This window comes from Alligator mississippiensis, chromosome 13 (assembly GCF_030867095.1).
Source record: "Alligator mississippiensis isolate rAllMis1 chromosome 13, rAllMis1, whole genome shotgun sequence".
NCBI lineage: Eukaryota > Metazoa > Chordata > Crocodylia > Alligatoridae > Alligator > Alligator mississippiensis.
In genome coordinates, this window is record NC_081836.1 from 29,631,502 (window position 1) to 29,658,508 (window position 27,007).

Below are 27,007 nucleotides of genomic sequence, written 5' to 3' on the forward strand. Positions count from 1 at the left end.
TCCTGGCCCAAGCATGGACCAGTCGGGGGAAGTTCCGACAGGCCTGAGTCTATGGCCTTTCTCTCTCTCCGGGGATCCACCCTCCAGCTCCTCCAAACAAGGGGTAACCCACCCAGTCGTGGGGGCTAGGGGTTAAGGCGCCCCAACCCGCCTTTCACCGGGGTGGTAACTGGCCTGGCATTTCCTGGGCGCTCCTGCGCCACTGAGAGCCCCACCAGGCCACCCACTCCCGGCAGGGTTTTAGGTCATACCCAGGACCAGGAGCCTCCTGATGACACCAGGAGCCCTCCGGCCAGATGATGTTGTTGCCTGGCTCCCAGCAGCAGAACTGCTCTGTTTACATGGGCAGCCCCAGATTCAAAATGGCTGCCCTCATCAGGCACCTGGCAGTTGCCAGCTCCAGTCCCTTGAAGTGGCAGGCACAACTAGTGCCCTGCCACAATAAGGCTTAGAAGAACTTGGCAAAGCCCTCTTTGAAGCTCACTGGTGCCATTCCAGTGGCCATTAGACAATGTAGGACACGCCCTAACACCTTTGGGGACATTAGTGAATTTGAGCAAACAGATGGCCCTTGGAAGAACTAACTTTAAAATGTGTTTTGCTTCTGAATTTGCCTTTCTTTCCATACAACAGATCCTTTAGAAGAAGAGAGTTTGGGGAAGGTCACTCCTCATCCCCTGGAACTTGGCCAAAGTTCAAGTAGCTTACCCTCCTGTTGGATCCTGTGTTGTTTCCATTCCCTGAAGGGACAGGAAAGACTTTAAAGATCAAAAACACAAATTGTCCTTTATTATTTGTTATCCGTGCTGTGTTATCTGGGGTTTGATGAATGACACGTGAGCCTGAGCTATGAAATTTAGTCTAGATCCAGATATAAATTTACACCAATGTATACAGCAGGATTGAGCACAATATGACTGTGGGCCAAATTTTGTCCACTGAAAGATTTTGTCCAACCTGCGGCAGGTCCCTCGGTCCTGCTCAGCCCAAGCACGAGAGGCAGCCTGGGACATGGTACCTGTGACTGGTCCTGCTCCCCCAGGCATGCAGTGGGGCAGGGGTAATGCGGTGGCTAGGCTTGATGCCCAGCTGCCCCTGCAGCAGTGGCTTCTGGCCACTGCCAGACCTGGCCCCATGGCACAGGCACCCTGGCCTGTCTGCCCTGCACCCACTGCTGGGGTTGGTACCCACGTCGACAGGATGTATGGCTGGGCAGATGGAATGGAGCCACAGGAGGACTGGGAGTGGTGTTTGGGAGCAAAACGGTGGGCAAGGCTGGGATCACAGGGTGGTGACAGCACAGGGCTGGGGCCAGAGCAGAGCTGCAATCTGCTGGCCACACTGCCTTGCAATAGTTGTGGGTGCTATGAGCAGGTATGTGTAGGGAGCAGACCGTGGCTCTGTCCCAGGCCCTGGCCCAATGCTGTCATCACCTCAAGATACCAGACCCGGCGTTGGATGCAGCTCCCCGCTCACCCACAGCCTCATCCTGTCCACATGGCTGTGTGTCCTACCTGTGCAGGTCCTGCCCAGTCTCCAAGGAAACTCCAGGATTGTGGGATGGTGACAGGGAAGGGCTGGTGCCTGGGGCAGAGCTGCCACCTGCTCCCTGCATGCCTCTCCCCACAGAACTGGTGCCTGCCACAGGGGGGTGTGGGCAGTGGATCACAGCTGTGGCCTGGCCCCTGGCCCCATGCTGTCACCACCCTGCATTCCCACCCCTGATCCCGTCTGCCTGTCCCGCTCCTGGATTGTGTTCTCCACCTGACTGCAGCCCCATACTAGCTGCCCAGCTGAGAGCAGAGCCGGTTAGGGAGTTTTGGTGATCTGTTGCTCAGGGGAGCAGGGGAGGGCGGTGGTGCTGACCCAGCCTGTGACAACTCACCAAAACTTTGTATGTGGCCCATGGGCCTGAACAGTTGCCCACTCCTGGTATACAGCTTACTAGAGAGATGGAGGTTATCACTAAAGCATGGGTTTGGGTTTAAGATAAATGGAGCAATACTTAAGTGGCAAAAAGTACTGTATCAAGTTACGGGAAACCTCATTGCTAATGGACTTGCTTAATGTAATAAGCGATGGTAGATGTTAGTGCTAGAGTTAGGGGGGCAGGTCTTAAGGTCTGGCGTGGTGTTTCATGGCGTGCTGGACTGGGGAATGAAGAATTTGGTTGTCTTCTCCTGAATTTATGGTCTGTATGTCCCTGCCCAGGAGGGAAGAGCAATCATTACATGTAAACATATACAAAAAACAGCAGACAGGCTGTCATGTCCTGGGCTGGGCAGGAGTGAGGGCAGTGTGGGGAAAGAAGAACTCTGTTACCGAGGATCCTGCTACATAATTTGGTCAGATGTGATACACAGGACATGAGGGTTATGATTCTATCCCTTTTGGTTCTCAGGCCTCAAAGCCCAACTGTCAGCTAGGCACACTCTTTCATTTTTTAGGGGCTGTCCCTGGTGAGTGTGTCCTCAGCAGCAGAAGCCACCACAGTGTTTCGCCAGGGCTGGGCACGCAGAACTGGGGCTGTGAGTGACTACGGACCAACTTCAGATCATTCCAGCATCATCACTCATTTCAACCTGCAGGTGGTAAGTTGTTGCCTAGTGTGTCAGTACTGAGTTGTTTGTATGTGTTTCTAAATGTTTTGTTTCTTATGTTTATTTCTTTTGTCCCCTATAATATGTGCAGGTGCATTTAGCTTACCATTGCTAAGTGTTAACGAAAGAAATGCCAGGAGTAGACATAAAGTTTCTGTGGTGAACAGGGATCCTGGTTTTCTCTGATTTTAAAAAATCCCCAATTTTCAGTTAAAAGAAAGTAACCCCAAATCCACATTTTTCTGGAGAGAGCTGTAGATTTGGGGTTACTTTTTCTTGACTGCAAGTTGGGGATTTTCTTAAATCGGAGAAAACCAGGATCCCTGGTGATGAATCAGACCAATGATCCATCTAATCCAGTGTCTCATCTCTGATGGTGGCTAGACCCAACTGCTTAAGTAAAGGATGTGAGAGAGACATCTATTTGAAAGCTTCATGCCTTTTCATTTCCTCTGTCTATCAAGCCTCCCTTTTAGTTGATTTCCTAAAAACTCCTTGGAGGAGACTCGAGTGACTCAACTCTTGGTAGCAATCTGCCTGACTCTAGAGACTCAACAGTCCTGGCACTACTAGCTGCCTTGGGTTCTGACTGACTGTTCCTGTGTCTCTTGTAGCATCTTCCTAATGAGCCCTACCCAGTTAGGTCCTGGCTGAAAATTGTGGATCTCCCTGGAGCAGAGAAGCTTACTGAGAACCTGTTGGCTGGGGGTGTAAGAGAAAAGCCTTTGCTGAACAAATCTATGCTGGCGTTCTACCAGGTTATGAATGAGCTGGCAGGCTCCCCATATCCTGATCGAGTTATCAATTACAGGTGAATGTTGTCATAGTAACCATTTGTCTGCCCTGGTGATGTTTGGGGCCTGAGTACAATCTTAGTTATACCTATGGAAATGCAGGCCAACATCAGTCAGTGGATTCACATTGAATTCACACTTGTGTAACTGAGTTTAGAATCCAGCTCACATTGTACAAGTTGGGCAGAACAGACTGTTTCCAGTGGGCCTGCATTCATCTAAAGGTCAGATAGGCAAGGCCTGGATAGTGCAAGGGATGTGTATTACCTAAATCTCTTCCGATTAGTTAATAAATTTAATTTTGCTAGCGTAGAAACATTTTGATTTTGACCTGTTTGTTGTTATAGTTAGATTTTTAAACAAAATTTTGTTCTGAACCCAAGACACTTTATTTAGACAATGCTGAAATAGGATATTTTGCCAATTCCAAAACTTATCTTCCCATTCCAAAACTTATCTTCAATATATTTTCAAATTGGCATGTTAGTCAAAACCGATCCTTATTTGCTGAAAGTTTTGGTTTCAAGAGATCATTATGTTTTCAATAGAGAAACTTTTTATGCAAAAAATTCCTGACTAGCTCTGCTTGGTAACAAGGTCCTTTTGAATATCAGTGGGATTTAGATACCTCAGTCCCTTAGTCTTTTCTTTGAAAATCCTAGCCCTAGTCACTATTCAGGTTGTGTGATGTTCTTTTACCACACACCCATGCTGGAAGCAGTGACATGAAGGATTTCTTATGTTCTGTTGTCTGGTGATGTCTGTTCCCTGCATCTTTCCCAAGGCACAGGGAAAAACTTTACGTGGTTTTCACAAGTGAAATGAGTGCTCACAGTCTGAAAACTGGAGACAAAAGAGTTTCTTGTCATGTGGCACTATGGAAAGAACTTCTAGTTCATTTCAGGAGTGGTAGAAAATAGATTCCAATGATAGTTTTATTTTAATTTCCTCACAGTGATTCCAGATTGACTCAATTGCTGGAAGAAGCCCTGGGTGGAAACAGCAAGACCAGAGTTATTTGTTGTCTGTCTCCCTCCCTGGATTCCTGGCATTTAGCCACCATGCTGAAAATGTGCATAGCTCTCTCACAAGTCAAGAACTTCCCTGTTGTAAATAGCTATTGTATGGAGGTATGGTATGGTTTCCTTTGGCCTTCATGTTGCCTTTTCTTGAGAGAAATCAAAACTTTCAATAGGGTTGGGTTTAAACTCTACCACCAAGGTTCAAAGCATAATGTTCTCTGGGTGGCTAATGGAGATTAAAACTGGGGTTGACTTAAGGCAGGGGTGGGCAATTATTTCAGCTGGAGGGCTGCTTAATGACTTCTGATGAGCTGTCCAAGGCTGCAAGGGTAGACCCACTGCTTGACAGCTACCCCACCCCCTGATCACCATCTTGAGACCAGAAGTTCCACCCCTTAACCCCTGACCCTTGCCACCAGAAGTGCACCTTTTGGGAGGGGGGTTTGCTATCTTGGAACTGGAAAAAAACCCCAAAACTTATTAAAAATCAAATATCTACTATAACATATTATAATTTTATAAAAAAAAAATGTTTTTGTCCTGATTTATGTGTGTTTGCATAGAGATGATTGCATAATAGCTGAAAATAAAGTCTTACTCTTGTATATTGTGGGGGGGGGAGGGTGTGAGGTGTGGTTGGGGGGGGACGGGGCATGTGTGTGTGGTTTTTGAAGGTGTGTGGGGCTTGTGGGGGGTTTGGGTATGCGTGTGTGGGGGTTGTGGGTGGGTGTGAGGGTATGTGTGGGTGGGTGTGGGCTCCCCACTACACGTCTCTGTCACTGTAGGAAGGTGGTCATTCCTACCGTGCCCCCTTTGAGCTTTATCTAGCGTGTTTTCCCCTTGGTCCGATGAAATACAGAAGCAAAGTGGGCATTCAGGAGTTAATTTTTTTCCTGAGCGTCGGTTACCAGCTGTCCTGAAGTATTAAGCAGAGACCCCACACTTCCATTTGTTTTCCTTCTGCTCCCTACATACCTAAAGAAAGATTTCTTACTATCCTTGATCCCATTGCTAACTTAAATTCAGTTGCCGCCTTAGCTTTCCTAATCTTTTCCCTACATGTGTGGACTGCTGTTATATAATTGTTTTTTGGAGGGCCCCTGTGGGCCTGATAAAATGGCCTGGAGGGCTGGATCCAGTCTGTGGGCCATATTTTGTCTGTCCCTGACTTTAGGACTTGCCAGAATATGCAAATCTGCCCTTACACAGCAAGTTTTATGTTGGTCAAATTAAAATCACAGTTGAACATTTGAGCTTGCCTGTGGTTTGAGATGACAATATTTAGTGTTTGCTGAACTTAGCAAATGGAGAAATAAGGAAAAACCCAACCCTGATCTCAGCCCTTTTCAGTGTTGTTCAGTCTTAGAATTCTCAGACCAGTGGGGCTTGGGAACATTGGAGCTGATGTTCCTCAGAAACAGTAGAAAGAGATGTTGCCTTTCTTATTTTTATAATGGCACAAAGACCAAATGAAGATATCTCAACCTCTTGTCACATCACAAATGCCCCAAATTTGTGACCAAAACATAGGGGTATCAATTCATGCCACTTCATCATGGCAGACATCTTAGGTTTATGACAGGAGAGAGGGATCATCATGGAGTGTCCCACGTTCTCCAATCACTCTGGATGTCCTGCCACACTTTTAGCTTCTTTCATTTCTTGCAGTCTCAGAACAGCAGAGACTCCCCATGACTGAAGAAGGGTGACTGTGCCCAAAAGCTTGCCAAGAAAATGTTATCCAGTTACTCAGTTGGTCTAATAAAATGTATCACATCTACTCAAATAACCTTGCTTAGCTCTGTAAGTGGGGAATGCATCAACTGTTGTCCCACCCACTGATCTTGTAGAACAGTGAGCAATGTGTATTTTGCCCAGTGAAATGAATCGACTCTGCTAGAACACATCCCAGCACAGCTGATCTTCTTTACTTGGCAAAATTTATTGCTGGCTTAAGTGTAGAGACTGTTACTTGCAAAGCTGTATCCCATCTCCTAATGCTAAGTGGTGGAATAGCATTTAAGTCTCAGCAGTGTTTTTCCATTTTAGTGGGGTGGAGGGAGAATGGTACCTTTTGGAATGTGTAAAAATCCTTATTTGTATCCTCACATTAAAAAAATCTGCCTCATTTCTTTGAGTGTAATACAAGTCTCATGTGCATGTGCCCAAGAGCCAGAAAGGGTCAAGTCAGCAGATGAAGTGGTATTCTGCAGTCTCAGGGGGTGTGTGGGTTTGTTTTAAGATGACCCTTATTTTTCCAGTTTAAGGATACTTCATTACAGGGTAACCTGTTTTGAATTCTCCTAGTTTAGAAAAGATGTAAGGAATTCTTTCTCCTCTAACAAAATTTATCCTGGGCTTTTAAGTTTCAGATATGGCCTGCTTCTGTGATCTGCCACTGAATGAAACTGCAGTTAAAACGTCTTACTTGAAATTGAGATGTGGGGGTCACATTGCATCTGAATACCTATAAATAGTGTTTCTGGTTGTAGTCTCCTGCCCAGGAACAGAAGGGTTAATTGATCTGGCAAAGGACACTTAATCATTTTAATAATGATCAAATAGGAAGAACATGAAAAAGTTATAATAAAGATAGCAGTGAGATGTTTAGCACCATTCATGTAAGAAACTCCTTTCAAGAGCCTTGTTAAATGTCCAATATATGCCATTGCCAGAATTGGGACAGCAGACTAGATGTGTTACTGCTCACTTTCCCTTTTGCAAGTGTTTTCCCCTTTGAGCAAGTGCAGTCACTTGTTCCACCTTAAGCAAGGTGAACACCACACCCTCTAGCAACCTGAGTTGATAGCAACCCTGTCTGTGCTGCATATGGGAGAAAGCTGTCAGTGGATGCAGACTTCTGCCACAAAGGTCTCCCATTCTGATTCTTTGTTCCTCAGTCCTTGCTTACTCAGTACCGTGCAAAGCTTCTGTCTCTCAAACACCGACCCTATGAACACATGGATCCTAGAAGTGGTGTGGAGAGCGAAAGCATGAGTGCTCTTCAGGAGCAGGTTCAGCGCCTCACTCATGAAAACGTAAGTGTGGAAGATGTTGATCCCATCCCTGGATACTGACCCATGTGTTTTAGATAGGAAATCTTAATCAGAGTATGCTAGAGGTAACAGGTAATCCCATTTTGCACCCTGTTAAAGCCACTGTATGCACTGTGTTTTTTGTCATGTGAGCTGTACCTTCTTCCCTTCTGCCAGTTCCCATATTCTGCAGTACTGTGAATAGAACAGGAGGGAGAAGGCCTTGTCTCTGCTTATTCTAGTCAGTTGCAGGAGCTGATTTATGTTCCCAGGTGCAACTGCAGGATAGGAACGAGAGACTGTATGCAAAGCTTGGAGAGCTGCAGGAAAAGATGGGGAAGCTGGCAGGTTCCAAAACAGATTTGTCATCCAGACTGGTTTTCAATGAAGAGGAGAAGCTTAAGGTAATGCAGACCCCGTGGGAGCTGGAGAGACTTGAACTCTGGAGCCTGAAGTAGTGGTATGTAGAATCCCATGGTTATTTCCCTATAAGCTCACACAGATGTGCGTTCCTGACAGCCTGTGCTCTATGTTCCTTAAAGTACCTTGACTGAGAAGGACTAGAAATGACATCTGTGTAGCCAGTATCCCAGACCTCTTCCTTCTGGAGGAGGCTGAAACCTCTCTAAATGGGTATCACATAACCTTTATACTCTTTGTCTTTGGGAATTCAGTCCTGACTTCCTCACACTTCTCAGTCAACATATGTCAGGGCTTGAACACTTTCATGCTTAACTGTAAGAATCAGCTCAGCCTCGGTATGTACTTATGGTCAATGTTTCCATCACAAACTAGGACTCATATCAAAAAGGGCATTTCTGGCTGTGGGCTGTGCTACGTGTGTTTCTTTGTTGTCTAATGTTAAAATAATATATTTTACCAATTTCAGAACTTATCTTCCAAATACTGGTATGACCAGTAACACTGGCCTCCATAGCAGTCCTTGGACTTTAGCTGAGCTTCCAGATCTTCATCAGTGACTTGGACGAGGGAGTCAAATGTACTCTGTCCAAGTTTGCAGATGACACAAAGCTATGGGGAGAAGTGGACACGCCGGAGGGCAGGGAACAGCTGCAGGCAGACCTGGATAGGTTGGACAAGTGGGCAGAAAACAACAGAATGCAGTTCAACAAGGAGAAATGCAAAGTGCTGCACCTAGGGAGGAAAAATGTCCAGCACACTTACAGCCTAGGGAATGACCTGTTGGGTGGCACAGAGGTGGAAAGGGATCTTGGAGTCCTAGTGGACTCCAAGATGAACATGAGCCGGCAGTGTGACGAAGCCATCAGAAAAGCCAATGGCACTTTATCGTGCATCAGCAGATGCATGACGAATAGGTCCAAGGAGGTGATACTTCCCCTCTATAGGGCGCTGGTCAGACCGCAGTTGGAGTACTGCGTGCAATTCTGGGCGCCACACTTCAAGAAGGATGTGGATAACCTGGAGAGGGTCCAGAGAAGGGCAACTCGTATGGTCTAGGGCCTGCAGACCAAGCCCTACGAGGAGAGACTAGAGAAACTGGACCTTTTCAGCCTCCGCAAGAGAAGGTTGAGAGGTGACCTTGTGGCTGCCTTTAAGTTCATCACGGGGGCACAGAAGGGAATTGGTGAGTATTTATTCACCAAGGCACCCCCGGGGGTTACAAGAAACAATGGCCACAAGCTAGCAGAGAGCAGATTTAGATTGGACATTAGGAAGAACTTCTTCACAGTTCGAGTGGTCAAGGTCTGGAACGGGCTCCCAAGGGAGGTGGTGCTCTCCCCTACCCTGGGGGTCTTCAAGAGGAGGTTAGATGAGTATCTAGCTGGGGTCATCTAGACCCAGCACTCTTTCCTGCTTATGCAGGGGGTCGGACTCGATGATCTATTGAGGTCCCTTCTGACCCTAACATCTATGAAACTATGAATCATTACAGCAGGCTGACCTGGTTTCTCTTAGCCAAACCCTGTGGGTCTCTTACCTGAGTGAGGACTGAATAAATGCACAGGATTTGGTCCACAGGTTGGAAGCTGGGATATGACAGCTTCCTTTTCGCTGTCTGGCACTACCTTGGCAAACTGGTGTGAACACAGCATACTGTCATTATAACAAACCCTATTTATAAGAGTTTTCCTGCTTTTAAGTATCTCAGCAACAGGAATCCACTTTGTTATTGTGTTACAGCAAATTGAGTAATCTTATACCATTTTAATGAACTTTTTCTCTGTGTCCCATGGGGTTTGGTTACAATAAGGCTGTACTGTGTATACTATTTTTCAAAGTACCGGGAAAGTCAAGCAATCACAAGGATGCTACCTACCAAGCTAAATCTCTCATTTTAAACATAATTTTTTAGATAGTATCACTTGTGTCTCCCTTACGTTCTGGATCCCATCATTTCAGGATTAATGTTAGGAAACTGACATTTCCTACTGCAGATTTATGCATCCAAGGTTACATTACAATCTCATTTCTCTCTTCCCTAGATTTCCAAGGACCTCATTGATCTCCAGATTGAGACAAACAAAATGAGGGAGCAGTATGAGGCAGAGAACTTTGAACTGAAAAATCTGGTATGTAGATTCTTCTTATAGCCCATTTCTGTTCCTTATCATACTCTTCCTCTGCCAGTTATGCTGACACCATGGCTACACATAAGTTATCTGCCTGTCTTTGCTTGATTTACTACGCACAATTTTTCCCTGGCTCTGGCTGGAGCTGTTAATCTCGTATCACTTGCGTGTGCCCCAAAACTCACCCCCAATGTCTCTTGTGCCCAAGCATGGCTAAGAGCCTGTTTAGCTAGCCAGGCTCACTTCCCCTGGTGCTGCCTAGTTACACTTCCCATGCAATGCAGATTCTGACTCTGGAGAACCATATTCTGGAGTTGGAGCTCCATGATGAGAAGGTCACTGGGGAACGCGATGCCCTACAGGAGCGCCTGCTGGCTATGGAGACCAATCGCAAGGAGCTGGCTGATGAGTACATCATTCTGAAAAGCAATTATCTGGCCCTGGGCAAAGAGCATGAAAAGGAGGTGAGCCAACTCTGCTAAGGTTTCATCAGAAGAAGTGCTTGCTATTACTGCTGCCTTTCCAGTTCCTGATCTACATCTATTCTGAATGCCCCTGTCACAGCTCCTGCTTCATTTAAAGCAGGCTTCATTTCCCTTTGTTTGCATGATTTTTCAGAGGCTCCGTACAAACTTATCTGGCTTCTCTCTCTACATTTCTTCCGATGGTGGGAATGATCTTAAAGGGACATCATCGATCCAATATTTTGCAAACTGACCAGTTAAAATAAAATCAGATGTCTAATAAAATAATTTTAAAACAATCCTTAAAAACTGTTACCAAGGGCTTTTCTGGTGATATTTAAAAGGTCTTTTGGGACAAAGAGCACTAAAGGCCCTCTACACACACTGTTCTCTATGAATCTGCCTGCATGCTCCCTCTTCAGCTCTTTTGTTCCTGGTAAACATTGTTCAGTACAGCCTAAGGAAGAGCAGGGATGTGAGCTCTGCACAGGGCAATGTCTAAGAGTGATGTTATTATGTTGATCCACAGGTTAGAACATGTGACTGTTCCCAGTCCAGCAAAGCAGGCAAGGCAGGAAGCATTGTCAAATGCACAAAGTAAAAGAACTGAATAAATGGAAAGGGATTTTTCTTTTAACTGTTTTCTTACTTGTTCTTGTCCCAGAGCTGATGAACATTTTTAAGCAATATGTGATTTAATTGCTATTTTAATATTAAAGCAATATAGTCAATTCCTGTTTGCACAAGCAACAGCTTATAAACAACATTTCCCCTGAGAGCACCTTCCTTTCCACAATTCAGTCAATGCTCCAGGTAACAACAACAGACACTTAAGATCAATGAAGAATCATGGCACCCAGGTTGCAGCTAACCGGCATCAACTCTAATAGTTTGTATCATTCATTTCACAATCTAAAATCTCTTTAGAAAGTTAGGTAAATGCTGGTGATCTTGCTTTGTGGATGGAGAAGCTCAGTCATTTTATGAATTGCCCAGTCATGCAGCTACTTGGTGGCAAAGCCAGTAATGGAAACCTGGCAGGGTGAAATCTAGCTTTGTTGTAGTCAGTGAAGCCAGGATTTCATCTGTGGTCTCTGGGAGCCTTGTTGCCAGCTCCAGCCATGGGACATTGCTGCCTTTAGCGAAGGAGATTTTGAATTAGCAGTTTGAGCATAGTCACAGTGTGTGCCTTTTGCTTGCAATTTTCTTAGCAAAGATTTTCCCAAAGGAAACTGCAAAAGGAGCCAAAGGTATTCTCCCCAGGGGACAATGAACCTTTTACACATTTTCAATTACCAGCTCTCCTTGTGACCTTACCAACATGTTGTCATGGCTGTGTGGCCCAAAAACAGATCCGTGAGCTCATTCCTGATCACCTATAAAATAATAGTGCGAGCCTCTGAATAGTAAAATGTACAGTCTTTTTTTTAATTCATAAATTGTTCCATATCCAACCAAGGCCAGGAAGATCAGCTGGGTTTGTTTTTTCAGTCAGAGGGCTCTTTTTAGGGAAATTCTTCCCCTTAGGAAGTCAGTCGGTCATTTACTTTGTGGCTGTTTCCAAACTTATTGTAAATCCTGCCCTTTCAAGTCTGTTACTCTGTGACCTGCACTCAACTTCCCCTTCCCTTCAACCCTTTTTTATATATGGATCTGGATGACAGGCACCAAATGGGACCAGTCACCCCAAGGGTGGTCAGGACTGCTGCTTAAGGGAGACAGGGAGGGCCTTCTGTTGATCCACATGAGGGTGCTATAAGGTTGACTAAGAATAGGGTGGATTGATGCAGCCTCTCTGAAACAGCTCCATGCAGTGCTGATCCTGTCTCTTTCTCTTACTGGCCAAGTCAAGCAGGGTCTCTGTACTCCTGCAGCTCTTTGGCTCAGATTGTCAAAATGGACAGAGATGCAGATAGATCATTTGAATCAGAGAACAAGAAGCCTGTCCCTTGGCAGTTCCTGTCAGCTGTCATAGCTGTATCTCTCTTTGTTGTTCTCTCTTTTCTCCTCCAGTTGCTGCCTAAGCCCACCCTGTGTTATCTTTTGATCACCCATTATCTAAATGGACGACTAAAGTTACCACAGAGTCACATCCTCCAGGATTCACGGTGCAGTGATAACAATTACTCAAGCTTGTCCCTAGTCATAAACCCCATCAAAGTCTTGTTATCTCCTCCGAAAGCTTCCCTTGAGATGTGAATTCCCTTAGTATTCATTCCAGATCACCTGTAACTGAGCTGGTCTTGCAAAGATATGCTTTATCTTTGTGAAATGTGTTACTTCACACACCAGCACTTTGTTGAATCTCTGTGGCTAAGTGGTGCTGTGGGTTAATCTACCTGTATCGACCTTGATAAAGAACAAAAATGAAACGAGTTGGGTGGTATTGGCCTGGTTCCTAGGGGATATCAGGCCCTTCTTACATCTTGTAAACTGACACGTTGTGAGGTGACTAGAAGTGTTTGTTCAGGAAAATGTTATCACTGCAGTAGCAGATGGGGCTGCAAGACAGGGTTGAGGTCCACTGACAAAGCTGTGTGGGGCATTTGGAACTTGTCCTGCAGGGCAGGACTGAGGTATATTGGCAGAGCTGTGCTTGCAGGGTTAAAATTATGTAGCAATCCCTCTACTCTCTCTGGCTGGTCCAAGTGCTTGTACCTGTCCTGCATTTTCAAGAGAATTAAAATTTCACCAGTCCATTGAGACAGGAGAGGGGAAAAAATACTGCTGTCTAAAGAGAGTCAAGTTCAAGCTGCTGTACATAAAGTACTGTGTGAACATGCTGAATAATTCACACCCAAAGATGGAGAGATTAAAGCTTAAACAAAATTGTTCCTTTCCTCTTGTGTTTGATAGGTTGCTAAGAATGAGACGCTGAGTCTAGAGCTGTTGAACCTGGCCAGTGCCAGGAACAACCTTCCGCAGCCACAGAATAACTACTCCTCGAGCCGAGCCACAGCCCACGAAACCTCTGCTGAGCTGGAAAGAGTACGTGCAATGGTTCATCACCTCTCTGCCTGTAAAGTGAAGGTATGGAGTTGTCTGCTTTCGCTGCTAGCCTGATCCCCTGGCTTTCCCATGAAAAACTGGGGAACACCCCTGAGGGTCATTAATCAGTGGTCTGTCCTGTTTCATTGAAATCAGCCAGAAGATGTAGTTGCCTCTGAATATGAACGTCGAAAGCTAGAGAGAAACGTGAGTATTCACTGTAGTGCATGTCTGTTCTTTGTCCTGTGATGCTGTATCTCCTGTGGCTAATCCTACCTGCTGCCCAACACCAGTTTTCCTCCTCTTTGAAACAGGATCTTTACTTGCCTGCAGTGTTGTAGGCAGAGGTTCAGGCAGGCCTCTATTGAGCAAATAGAATTAAGAGTTTTAAAAGAGGTATCTCTGCTTTCTTTTAAAGGTGGGTAGCCAAGTGGATAGTGCTCTGCACTGCTGTGCAGGAGACTTGGGTTTGATCTTCTGTCCCATTTGCTTTTCCTATAGGCTGGAAGAATGGCAAAATCAATCCAGGTAATATTCCCACTGGGGAAAAAAAGAAAAGTCAACACAGCTTGTGCTTGCTTAGGTCTGTAGTATATTTGGTTGAAGGCCACAAGTTGCTCAGTAGTAACTTTTCTGGCTGGTTAAAGCATCGTTAACACTCATTCCTTGGCTGCCAAGATTGTAGAAATGTCAGTGATAAAGAAGACTCAGGGTGCTGGGCTGGAGAAATTTCTACCTTCATTTGCCTCATAGTTTGCACACTCCAGACCAGGACCTCAGCCCCCACAGCTTTTCTTGTGACACTATAATCTTCTTGCCCACATCTCACTGCAGTCAGCATTTAGTGTGATGATACCCATTAAACTTGGTGGCACCAACACTTATTCAAGCAGAATGGATTTGAAATCCACTTCCTGTTGTATCAGGTGTCTTGTAGTGTATTGGCTGCAGCCATTAAGTCTTCCTTTTTCCTTCATTTCCCATGGAGGAAAAGGGAATCATGGTTAGCATATTTCCTTCCAGTGAGCCTCCAAGCCAACAGAAACTCAGTAATTTTTTTATTTTTTTCAATGAGCTATGCCTGGAATTCAGCTGTTCTATTTTCAGGCCACTTCATCTTTCCATTCATTCATGCCTTGCAGTTGCTTGGAAACCAGGATCACATAAAAGCTGAGATTGAAAAGATGAAGAAAACATATGACTCGCAGCAGCAGAAGTTGGAAGACAGAGTGTGAGTGTGACATCCCTCCAGCTAGTTACTGCTCTCTTTCCAGGTGCTGGCCTCTTTCCTGGGGTATCTAAACCTCATAAGGATGAATGAGCTTATCCTTCATTTGGCAGAATAGGAAATTAATATTCCTCTTCTTTTGACTGATGGAGAAGTGAGTCCCAGAAATAAAAGGTGGGATTTTAAAAGGGGCTTTAGAGATTCTATTGAAAGCCAATGGGATTTAGGCTTCTTTGAAGATCACAGCCTAAGTGACTCCTTCAGGGTCACATAATGAATCTCTGGCAAAGCCAGAAATTAAACCCAGGTTTCTGGAATCCCTCTGCCTTAACCACATAGTCATTATTTTCCTTCTCAACAGGTAGAGATGGCGGGAGTTGGTTAATGTTCTGAAAGAGGCTGTGAAGGGGTGAGGCAGAGACCCTTTAAGTCACAGCATCGTCGGGTGAAATCTGTTGTTGTTTATAAGTCCCCTGATTTTGGTAGTCTCTGCCTAGCATCTTGTGGACTGTGGCTTCCAATTGCTGCTAGAAGAGCCTCACACTGAGACACTAGGTTCAATGAGACACGATGGCCAAGTTGTAGGGAGGTGTGGAGTAGGAGCCTTGCACAACTCAGGCCTGTACTTTGGCTTTGGTCTATACTATTGATTCCTCACCTCCTCAAGTACCACTTACCCTACACCAAATGGCACAGTTTGTATTCTGGGCCCATGGATCAACCATTAATGAAAGGCAACACTAGATTTAAAACTATCATAGCCTTCACTTTTTACATGCAGGATTGCAATGGGGAAGGAGCTGCAGGAGGCCAAGAAAGCAATTCGCAACACCCAGCACAAACTGGCAGAGCAGTCAGCGGTAAGAGCAGCATTGCTTCTAACCCCTAATTACCATCCTAGGATGTCAACATCTCCTTCAGTTGTACAACACTATGCCCTAAGTGTCATTAGCTGGGCTAGTAGTGAGATAAATGAGGCTCTTGTCTGGAAAGCCTTCCCTCCATAAAGGCTTGTCAATACATACAGTTTGGAGGGGGGTGCAGTTGATGAATCCCAACGCAAGGTCCCTGTTTGAAGGAGAAGCTCCTGGATTCAACCATTTTGTATGTCAATGATATGCTGCATACCAGTGTCAGGTGATCCACCATCATTGAATCAATGTTGTGCTCCTCCCTCTTGGTAGCCAGAAACAATGCTTCCCTGGATAAATGATCCTGCTTAGTACCTGGACCTGGGAAGATTTAGCAATTTCATTATTAGGGGCCATGTGGTATGAATACCTGATATTAGTCCAGCCCCTCTTCTCTGGATAGCTCTGTGTGTTAGTCCACAGGCACCAACTTTTATTTTTGCTGGGGAGGGGGCCTAAAATGATGGACATGTGAAAAATTTTCTGCATTTCAGGTGATGGCTGAGGAAACCCAGGGCCCTTGGGCTCCATGTACTCGGCACTTCTGCTTCAGTCAGTACCCTTGCTTGTAAAATGGAGACAATAGTAACACTTCCTTCACAGGGCTCTTGCAAGGTTCCATTCACTACTGCTCATGAGATCACCAGAGGGGTAGTACTCATGAAATGCTCAAAGGGTAGAGATTCTTGTGGGGGCAGGCAGCAGTGGAGCATAGATTCATAGATGTAGGGTCGGAAGGGACCTTGTAGATCTTCTAGTCTGACCCCCTGCCCTGGGCAGGAGAGAAAACTGGGCTCAAATGATCCCAGCCAGGTAAACGTCAAGCCTTCTCTTAAAGACCCCCAGGGTAGGAGCCATCACCACTTCCCTTGCAAATTGGTTCCAGATCCTAGCTCCCCTGACTGTGAAGTAGTGCCTTCGGATGTCTAGTCTAAACCTACTCTCTAGCAACTTATGACCGTTATTCCTTGTTACTCTGGGAGGCGCTCAGGAGAACAAGGTCTCTCACAAACCCTGCTGGTCCCCCCTAGTAAGTTTATAGATGGCCACCAAGTCCCCCCTCAGCCTTCTCTTGCGAAGGCTGAACAGGTTAAGGTCCCGTAGCCTCTCCTCATAGGGTCTGCCCTGCTGTCCCCGGATCATGCGAGTGGCCCTCCTCTGGACCCTCTCAATGCTGTCCACATCCCTCCTGAAGTGCGGCGCCCAGAACTGGATGCAGTACTCCAGCTGTGGCCTGACCAGTGTCACATAGAGGGGGAGGATCACCTCCTTGGTCTTGCTTGTGATGCATCTGTGGATACACGACAGGGTACGGTTAGCCCTACTGACCATGTTCTCACATTGTCGGCCCATGTTCATCTTGGAGTCAATAATGACTCCAAGATCTCTTTCTGCCACCATGCTCTCGAGAAGGGAGTTTCCAAGTGTGCTGCTGGTTCCTACTGATCAAGTGCAGCACCCTGCACTTGTCAGTATTGAATCCCATCCTATTTTCATTTGCCCATCCCTGTAACCTGTCCAGGTCCTGCTGTAATATGTCCTTCCCTTCTAGCATGCCCACCTCACCCCAAATCTTGGTGTTGTCTGCAAATTTAAACAGGGTGCTCTTCACTCCATCGTCCAAGTCGCTAATAAAGAAATTGAACAATGCGGGCCCAAGGACCGAGCCCTGGGGGACTCCACTGCCCACTTCCCTCCAGGTCAAAAATGACCCATCTACCACCACGACCCCTCAGCCAATTAGCAATCCATCTGACTGTGTAGGCATCAATGCCACAGTCACCTAGCTTTTTAATGAGAATGGGGTGGGAGACGCTGTCAAAGGCCTTCCTGAAGTCCAGAAACACTACATCCACCGCAACACCTGCATCCAATGCTTTTGTGACCTGATTGTAGAAGGCAATCAGGTTGGTCTGACAGGACCTGCCCCTAATGAAACCATACTGGTTGCCCTTAAGCATCATCCCCACTGCTGGCCCATCACAGATGTGCTCCTTGATAATCTTCTCAAAGAGCTTCCTCAGGATTGAAGTAAGACTAATGGGCCTATAGTTGCCCGGGTCCTCCCCTTTCCCTTTTTTAAAGATGGGGACCACATTGGTTCTCTTCCAGTCGTCTAGCACCTGGCCAGAGCACCACAAGTGCTCGTAAAGCTGTGCCAGGGGCCCCACGATAACCCCTGCCAATTCCCTCACCACCCTGGGGTGGAGAGCATCTGGACCTGCTGATATGAACACGTCCAGCCCCTCTAGAAGTTCTCTAACCTGATCCTCCCTGACCCTAGGCTTGGCGGAGTTTCTCCCGAGTCCATCCTGAATCTTGGTAGGGGAGTCCCGGTCCCTGCACAAGAAAATAGAGGTGAAGAAATTGTGAAAGAGGTCTGCTTTCTCCTCTGGTGCAACCAGCAGATTGCCAAGCATATCCTTCAGGGACCCCACATTACCCAGGGCCTTCTTCATTCTCCCTATGTATTTAAAAAAGGACTTTTTGTTATCCTTGATCCTTGATGCTAGCCCTAGTTCCGTATCTCCCTTAGCTTTCCTAACAGCCCCTCTACAGACTCGAGTGGTGGAGGTATACTCCTCTTTGGTGATAGCCCCTCCCTTCCACTGGGTGTATGCCTCCTTTTTGGCAATCAGGCATTCCCGAATGCCCTTGGTGAGCTAGGGGGGCTTTTGGGCACTCTTGCCCCCTTTGCTTCTTGTTGGGATTGTCACCCCTTGGGCTCTGAGTATCGTCTCCTTAAGGAACGACCACTCATCTTGGGCACCCAATTCCCCTGCTCTCCAGGACCCTAGTGCCTCTCCCACTAATTTCCTCAGCTCGTTGAAGTTGGCCCTCTTAAAGTCTAAGGCTACTGCCTTGCTGCAGGCCCTTGACACCCTGCGCTGGGTGGTGAATTCCAGCAAGCAATGATAGCTATCACCCAGGTGGTCAAGGACCTGGAGTCCCCTCACCAGGTCATCACCCGTGGCCAGGACCAGGTCCAGTAGGGCATTCCCCCGGTAGGACTGTGCACCTCCTGGGTTAAATGGAGGTCCTGTATCTCGGCCAGGAACCTCTGTGAGCGGTCAGACCTGGCTGACTGCTCCTCCCAGCAGATGTCCAGGTAATTTAGATCACCCATAACAACTACATTCCTTGCCTTAAGTGCCTCTGCAAGCTGACCCAAGAATTCGTGGTCCAGCTCTTCCCCTTGGTTGGGAGGATTGTAGTAGACTCCCACTGTTAAGTCCCTTTCCCCACGACCCCCCTGTATCCTGACCCAGAACAGTTTAGCCTGCCCCTCCTCTGACCCCATCCTGCTGGTTGAGGATGTGTATTGCTCTTTGATGTAGAGTGCCACACCCCCACCTTTCCTCCCCGTTCTATCCCGCCTGTATAGCCTATAGCCCCTAATGTTGACCACCCAGTCGTGGGATGAATCCCACCAGGTTTCTGTGAGCCCTACTATGTCCAGGTTTGAACTAGCTATCCGGAGGGCAAGTTCCTCCTGCTTATTCCCCATACTGTGAGCATTGGTGTAGAGGCATTTATTGAATTGGTGCGTATGCCACCCCCTGATTCCCAGGACTATCTGGACCCCACTGCTTACCTGGGTACTCCTTGTGTATGTCACCTGTCTTGGTTGGGAGGTGTCCTCAAGTCCTCCTGTGGTCCCATCCCCCAGCGAAGCTAGTTTAAAGCGCACCACATGAGATCAGCCAACCTGGAAGAGAAGACACATTTGCCTTTAGGAGAGAGGTGTAGCCCATCCCACCCAAGCAAGTCCCCTGCATGAAAGTATGGGTTGTTATCCAAGAACCCAAGGCCTGCCTCACGGCACCAACACACAGTAAGCATTTCCTGGGGTGTCTTTGGGTGACAGGAGAATCTTCTCTCCCTTTCTGCCGGCTGTCCTCAGTAGCTATGTTTGATTGTGTTGACTATGGGAGAGTACTCCTTTTTTTTCCTGGTGAGTACGCTACTTATAGAAGCTCAGCCAGTTGGCAGGAGGTGCCATTCCCCACTGATAATCCTCTTTTTCCTGTGCCATAGGTTCTCCTCACCTCTCAGAGTCAGCTTCAGGAGGTGGAGGCAGAGAATTCCCGACTGCAGCTGCAACTGAAAGAGCTGAATGAGGAGTATCGCTCCCGTCTCACTCAGTACATCAAGGACTTAGTGGTGAGGAGCTCTGTTGTGCAGGCATCCTTTACTCTTTCCCTTTCCTTTCTCTCTCTGAACTACTGGTTGGTGGAATGTGTTGTTGTATCTGAATTACTCTGGGTCTGTTGGTTGTAGCAGGTACTGAGAATGCTCTCTTCTCTAGGTTTATGGCAGCCTAACCATGCCCCAGTGTGGCCTAACTGGTGTCCATTAGTAATTGTATTGGGGTTTTTTATTTATTGTGAGTACTTCTGATTGGCTACTAATCCCAGTGCCCTAGAAGCCAGTCTCAGCAGGCCAGACTGTTAGGGACTCAGTGTGGTGACTGTATTGTCTCTGGTGATTAAATCTCTATTTGTTCTTTCAAGAAGAAACATTGACATGTTTCATCATCCATGACCCTTGCACATCTCCTGCTGTACCACAGACTCTTGTAATGTGAATGAGTGGAGAGTACTTTAGGAATACATTCAGCAGATCTACAGAGGCATGTAGACATGTCATGTCAGTAGGTCTCCAGAGGATTACTGAAGACTCAGACATGTCAGGTGTGGTTCTAGGGTGTAGGACCTACATTGAATGCTGGCTACATTCAGTGGAAGAGCTCATTAAGGAAGACAATCAGTAGTTTGGAAGAAATCTATCCTGGCTTAATTACAGGTAGTAGCTGAGAGCCTTTGCCAACTGAGCTACTGGTGCAAAGAGGTGGTCAGTACAGAGAATACAAAATGGGGGTGGATCAGGAAAATAATCAAAGGAATGCTTTGCCAGTATGAGTAGTTTGGTTTAATTAAAAAAAAGGCAATAACAGTGTAGCCTGATGGAGTGAGCACAGGACTAGAAGCCAGCAGCACTGAGATCTACTTCTGGCTTGCTGTGTTTCCACAGGCAAGTCATTTAATGTCTCCTTGCCTCAGTTTTCCTGTCTCTAAAGAAGAGACAATAACTTCTCTGTCTCAGAAGGACATAATGGAGCCCAGTTTGTGTACACTATACTTAAAATGGCTCTAAATGCTACGTAGTAAATATGGAGGTATGAATTCTTCTATGTGCCTGTACGCAGAAGAAAAAGTGACTATCCTAACACATCAGTTATATGTCCTTGGGAGTCACTGTCTGGTGTCTCATCAATCTCTTTGTCCTGGTTTTTTTCTCTGTGTGTTTAAAGGAATATGTGGACAGCAAATCAAAGGCTTCCAAGGGTCCTGGCAAAGCACCAGCTGATCATGCCCATATGAAGCCCTTTGTGGACAGCATGCTCAAGGACATTCGGGCCTCCCATAAATCCCGGGAGGAGCAGCTGGCTGGAGCTGCCCGTGGATACAAAAAGCGCATGCAGAACTTGGTCAAGAAGCACGAAAACCTCTTGATTGCTTACAGGTAGGGCAGAACTAGGTGCAAAAGGGTCCTTCTTGTAGTCTTTCAAGGCTGTCCTTCCTCAAAAGCACCCTGGTAAGAGAATACTGGGCAGAATAGCCTGTGCTTTTTACGTTTGATGTAACAAGAGCACCAAACAGCTAGGGGCTAGTGGTTAGATTAGAGAGTTTGGAGGCTAGAGACTGGTTTCTCTTTGTTGGGTACCTTTTTCTACTTTACGAAGGGAAGGGAGCTGCTGCTCAGGAGCATGCCTTAGCTGTTTTGCTGTGGCTAAAGTCTCCTGAAACAACCCTGTAGTGATACAAGTTAATTACATCAGCCTAACCCTGTCCCTGAGTGAAACAGGTTGGAGCAGTTTTGCTATAGAATCATGCAGCTGGGTAACATATTTCATATCCACCCAGGGCGTACATCTGTCTGTGCCCTGTCACTTAGCACTCTTGAGTGAGGTGTCTCCAGTGATGCATCTAAAATGCAAACACTGCTGAAAATTGTAGGCCTTTGCATCTTTGTGCCTTGGTGTCTTCAGAAGTGAAATCTGAGCTAAAGACTTGCTACACTTTCTAAACTTCTTGGGGTTCTGCAACCAGAGGGTGCGATGTAAATACAATGTTAACTTATACTACATGTTCCTTCCTTCTAACACCCCTAGCCACACTCTATGGGCTTTGCCAGCCCTAGTGATCGTGCTGAAGGGAGTAGCCGAGGTCCACTGACTGTTGTGGATCTATAACTCTAGTATTAGCTTCCAGCAGAACCACTCCAATGACTATTATGAGTGCTATTGGACCAGTCCTGGGCATCTCAGTGGTTGGGTTGGCTCCTTGGGATGTCTGTTAGCTGTGAAATCAAAAGTCCTGTTAGCACAGTGCTGTCTGCAAGCTAGTAAGCTCTACTGAGGACATGGTTTTTGAGTCCAGAGCTGTTGTGCATGGAGTTAGCCTTGAGGCATTTCTGCATGGTGCTGCCTTGCTTTGCCTATGCATACCTTCATTGGCACTGAGTGTGTAGATATCTGTGGACAGTAATTTACGGAGCTGTTACCTCCCCATCACTGTTATTACTAGATGTTGTTACTTACTGGTATCCATCATGTGATGTGCCAGTGACTACTCTGCTGGTTTGTTTAGGATGCAGCGTGAGCAGATCCAGTCCCTTGGCAGCCGTGAGCTAGATCCTGGCCCCCCCGAGTTCCATTTCATCATCACAGACACAGAACTGCTGACAGGCACAATGCAGGAATTAAATAGGCTGCGAGAGGACAAAGAAAAACTGGAGATACAGCTGCATGAACTGCAGGAGAAGGTATGCTCTGCTTTCACTGGTGTGCCTCTGTATTTCTGGGGAGATTTTGCTTGAACAGGCAGGTTTGGTTTGATCTCTTGCTTTTCCTACTTGTACCTGTACTTCCTATTGGAATCCAGGATGCTGTACTAGAACACGGCATTACCTGAAGCTTTTTGCATCTCTGTGTAATAGATAGGATGTCCAAGCAGTGCTGTCATGTCCAGCATGGTGGTATCTGGCAGACTATGGTCATTAGCAACTCTGAGAGGTGTCCAGTGTTGGTACCTGAAGAGAAACAGGGACTTTCAAGATTCCATTGAGGCAATGCTCACAAAAAATTCTCCTTTTGTCTGCAGAAAAGACTGAGTGAAACATCTGGCCTAGGGCTATCTCCTCAGCAGTAAGTACTGTCTGTTTACTGCTATTCCCCCAGTATTTCTAATACAAGTCTGAGGCACTGCCCCCCCACCCTTTATTACCCTCTAGGTTCAGCAGTTTCTTCAGCTATAGTGGGATCAGGTTGTACATAGGGCCAGGGCAGGCAGAGCTGATTGAAAAACATTCAAGATCAATAAAACATGAAAGAAAGAGGATACAGCATGAAATGAATTAATCATTTATTCCTTGATTCAACAAACCTCTTATCTATGAGTTTAGTTTTAATCATGTCAGTCGCAATAACTTCAAGGGTGCTTAAAGTTCAGCTCAAGTGCCCAAGTGCTTTGAGAGAGCAAGGCTTTAGATGTGTAAGTTAAACAAGACAGAGGTAGGATGTTCTTGATACATTAACCCCATAGATAGGTGAGCATGCTTGCAGGCTTAGAGAGGATCATGGAGTTGGGCTATTTAGCCCCTGCTGTGACAGGTACCTCCCCTACTTGTCTTCCTGGCACTTATTTAATAATACAAGTCAGTCCTTACTCTTCTCTGACTGCTAAATTATTCTATTACTAGAGGTCACAGAAAAAGAGAGAACAAACAAATGCTCGTCCAAATCGGTGAGGACTGAGAATACATTGACTTTAAAACATAAGCTAAAATCCCCTTTCTATAGAGTCTACTGTAGGTGTGGGACAGGCAAAGCCCCATGTCCTGAGCAGAGCCCCATGTCCTGAGCACTGAAAGAAGACACTGCCCCCACTTCATTTCACTGAGTCTTTTACACTCAACAGAAAGTGGATGTCAGACACCTCTTTGGTAGCATCTGTTCTCTTGGAACAGGTGCAAACAAAGGCAATCGGGGTGTGCAGTGGGGACTCTTACTCTCCAGTGCTAACATTTTTTCCCTGCAAGTGTTATTCCTGGTGTCCTACATATTAGTTGCAGACAAACTAGGCCTTCTTAGATCAAGCTGCTTGGGACGTATGAACAGACAAAACAAAGTTAGAATCATTTTTGTCAAGAGACAGGTTTCCATATCTTCAGTATCTTGTCTTCAAGCTCTACTATGGCCAACAGTCCACTGCCCCAAATAGTTCTATTCCTTAAGAGGAAGTGGTTACATGTGGCAGATGTTAGCCACATTACTATTGCTCATGCAGAAGGTCCCCAGACATTACAGAGATAAGGGTGGCACAAGAACCTGTACAGAACAGATACTTAACAATGACTTGTCCAATTAACTGGACTTCACATGAATGATGATGTGAGGAGCAGTTATTTTTCAGGAAATAGGGCTGGGGATGAATGACAGAATGCAGTATTATAATTTAAAATCATCTAAAAAACTTAGGTAGGGGGTCAGGAGTGTGATGGATTTCAAATGAGACTTCAGGTTTTATGGAGATCCAGATCTGTAATTCTTTTGAATTAAAGTCACATGCTCAACTGGTAGGCTCCAGTGTGAGACAAATGAGAGATTCCTGCCAGACTCTATTTCCCCCCCATGCTGGGTGCCCTAACCCCTGAGTAGAACTCTCTTTTCACTGGAACTCTTTGAGGTATAAGGTATAAAATAAGCCAGTCTTCATCTTTATGATGGGTTCGGCTAAGTATCTTGTAGATGCCTAGGAACGTATACAACCACAAAGAATGGATGTCTTTATATCTTGATGCTGTTACCCTTGCTATTGCTGCTTATGGATTCATAGTTTGTTAGGGGCTGAAAGGGGCCTCACAAGACCATCAGGTCCAGCCTTCCTGCACTAGGCAGGAAAGAAAACTGGGGTCAGGTGACCCCAGTGATGTGACCATCCAGTCTCCTCTTGAAGATTTCCAGGGTAGGTGATTACACCATCTCTGGAGGGAGCTTATTCCACAGTCTGGACACCCTAACTATGAAGAAGTTTTTCCTAGTGTTAAGCCTGAAACGGTCTTCCATGAGTTTGTGGCCATTACACCTGGTTTTCCCCAATGGTGCCCAGTTGTTCATCAAGCCCTTGATGTATTCCCCTGATATAGCAGTAAGCTGCTACCAAGTCCCCACTCAGCCTTCTCTTTTTTAGGCTGAAGAGACACAAGTCCCGCAGTCTTTTCTCATATGGCTTACCTTGCAAGTCTCTGATCACATGAGTGGCTCTTCTTTGGACTCTCTCAAGCTTTTCCACATCCTTGTTGAAGTGTGGTACCCAGAACTGGATGCAGAACTGGATGCAGCTGCAGTCTCACCAATGCTGAGTAAAGTGGAAGAATCATTTCTTTGGTTTTGCCTGAGATGAATCGGTTGATGCATGTCAGAGTATTGTTTGCCCTGCTGGCTACAGCATCACACTGATGGCTCATGTTCATGCTGTGGTCTATTATTACCCCTAGGTCCCTTTTCAGTTGTGGTTCTAGTCAGTTTGACACCACTGAGCCTGTAAGTATGTTGTAGACTGTTCATCCCCAGATGGAGCACTTTACACTTCTCAGTGTTGAACTTCATCTGGTTCTGTTCTGCCTAACTTGCCAGCCTGTCTAGGTCTGCCTATTTTCAAGCATGACGATGCTCCCCCATAACTTGGTGTTGTCTGTGAACTTGGCCAGTGAGCTCTTCACCCCTACATCCAAATCATTGATAAAGATGTTGAAAAGCACTGGACCAAGCACAGATCCCTGAGGGAAACCACTGGCCACTTCTCGCCAGGACGATGCAGATCTGTTCATTAGAAATCTCTGGGTCCAACCCTGCAGCCAGCTTCCTACCCATGTGACTGTTGAGCAGTTAAGCCCTCAATCCTCCAATTTTCCTGTGAGAACATCATGGGATACCAGATCAAAGGCCTTTTTGAAGTCTAGGTATACAAAGTCAACCTCCTCTCTCTTATCCAGGTTGCGAGTTACCTGATCATAAAAGGAGATGAGATTGGTAAGACAAGACCTGCCCATGATGAAGCCATGCCGGCTGTTGCTCGTAATCCTACCTTCTCTAAGCATATCACACATAGACTCCTTGATGAATTTTTTCAGGGTTTTCCCTGAGATAGAAGTTAGGCTAACTGGCCTCTAGTTGCTTGGGTCCTCTCTCTTCCCCTTCTTGAAGATGGGCACAACATTGGCCCTCTGTCAGTCTTCAGGAACCTCCCCCAAGTGCCACAAGTTTTGGAAGAGTTTTGCCAGAGATCCTGAAATAACTTTGGCTACCTCCTTCAGCACTCTCGGATTAAGTTTATACAGTCCTGCTGATTTATAAATGTCTAACTTTTCTAACTGATCACACACCAGCTCAACGTCAACAGTAGGAATACGGTCATTCCCACCATGCTCATTCTGAACCTTATCGAGTATGACTTTCCCCTTAGTCCAGTGAAATACTGAAGCAAAATAGTCATTCAGGAGTTCAGTTTTCTTCTGAGTGTCAGTAACCAGCTGTCCTGAGTTGTTAAGCAATGGGCCCATGCTTTCATTTGTTTTCCTCCTGTTCCCTACATACCTAAAGAAGGACTTCTTATAGTCCTTGTTTCTGTTGCTAATTTAAATTCAGTCACCGCTAGACTAACAATGAATGGTATTAAACCAGAACTGTTTCAATGAAAGCCATTGCTGTATAAATCCATTTACTGTTGGTCAGTTATATTTTGCCATTAAGTAATTTCTGGTTTCATTTAATTTACTTAACATGAAAGTACCGTCCCTCTCTTCTACCAATAGACATCTCCTAGTTGCTAAAATAGCCACCAGAGGGAGCTCTTAATAACCCAGTGAAGACCATATGGGCCACACAGTTTGAACACAATGCATTCCTCAGTTCATACCATTCTCTCTATACAATCGGAATTCCCTGATCATCAGATGTGACCTATATTTTGCTTATTCAGTCCAAGACAAAATAGGAAGAATTTTCCCACGGTTTGGCTGTACATTTTGCCACAAATAGCCTATCTAACACTGCTTTTTTCTTTTCTTTTTTTTTTATACTTCACATTAGAAAGAGGATTTGTGCACAACTATAGAGAATAAAGTGCTTGTGTTTAGCATTTATTTTTCCCTTGGCCTCTGTTTCCTATAAAGTTCAACCCTGCAGTGTTAGGATAATGATCATTTCACCACAAAATCCCTTCCACTATATGTACATTAATACTGACCTGTGGTAAATCCAGCTACTTCAGTGGAGATCCAAGGTTAGTAGAAGACTATGGTTCTCTTTACCCAGGCAGGTGATATGACACAGAGATGGGGAATTAGA

The 27,007-nt window shown here is 45.9% G+C and overlaps 1 protein-coding gene across 6 annotated transcripts in view; it reads left to right on the forward strand.

Moving 5' to 3' along the window:
* Window positions 1–27,007, forward strand: part of CCDC78 (coiled-coil domain containing 78) — a 32,774-nt gene that overhangs the window by 2,930 nt on the left and 2,837 nt on the right. For 4 of the 6 annotated variants that reach the window (XM_014597485.3, XM_019493000.2, XM_019493001.2 and 1 more), the window contains 15 exons: window positions 2,448–2,591; window positions 3,215–3,411; window positions 4,350–4,524; window positions 7,317–7,454; window positions 7,724–7,855; window positions 9,917–10,003; window positions 10,288–10,467; window positions 13,324–13,497; window positions 13,612–13,662; window positions 14,598–14,686; window positions 15,465–15,543; window positions 19,633–19,758; window positions 20,909–21,120; window positions 22,248–22,422; window positions 22,761–22,804. In XM_014597485.3, coding sequence (XP_014452971.1) covers window positions 2,448–2,591; window positions 3,215–3,411; window positions 4,350–4,524; window positions 7,317–7,454; window positions 7,724–7,855; window positions 9,917–10,003; window positions 10,288–10,467; window positions 13,324–13,497; window positions 13,612–13,662; window positions 14,598–14,686; window positions 15,465–15,543; window positions 19,633–19,758; window positions 20,909–21,120; window positions 22,248–22,422; window positions 22,761–22,804 — 2,003 coding nt within the window. Of the gene's footprint in view, window positions 1–2,447; window positions 2,592–3,214; window positions 3,412–4,349; window positions 4,525–7,316; window positions 7,455–7,723; window positions 7,856–9,916; window positions 10,004–10,287; window positions 10,468–13,323; window positions 13,498–13,611; window positions 13,663–14,597; window positions 14,687–15,464; window positions 15,544–19,632; window positions 19,759–20,908; window positions 21,121–22,247; window positions 22,423–22,760; window positions 22,805–27,007 lie in introns of those variants that run through there. The other 2 variants (XM_019493002.2, XM_019493004.2) reach the window with 2 other exon arrangements.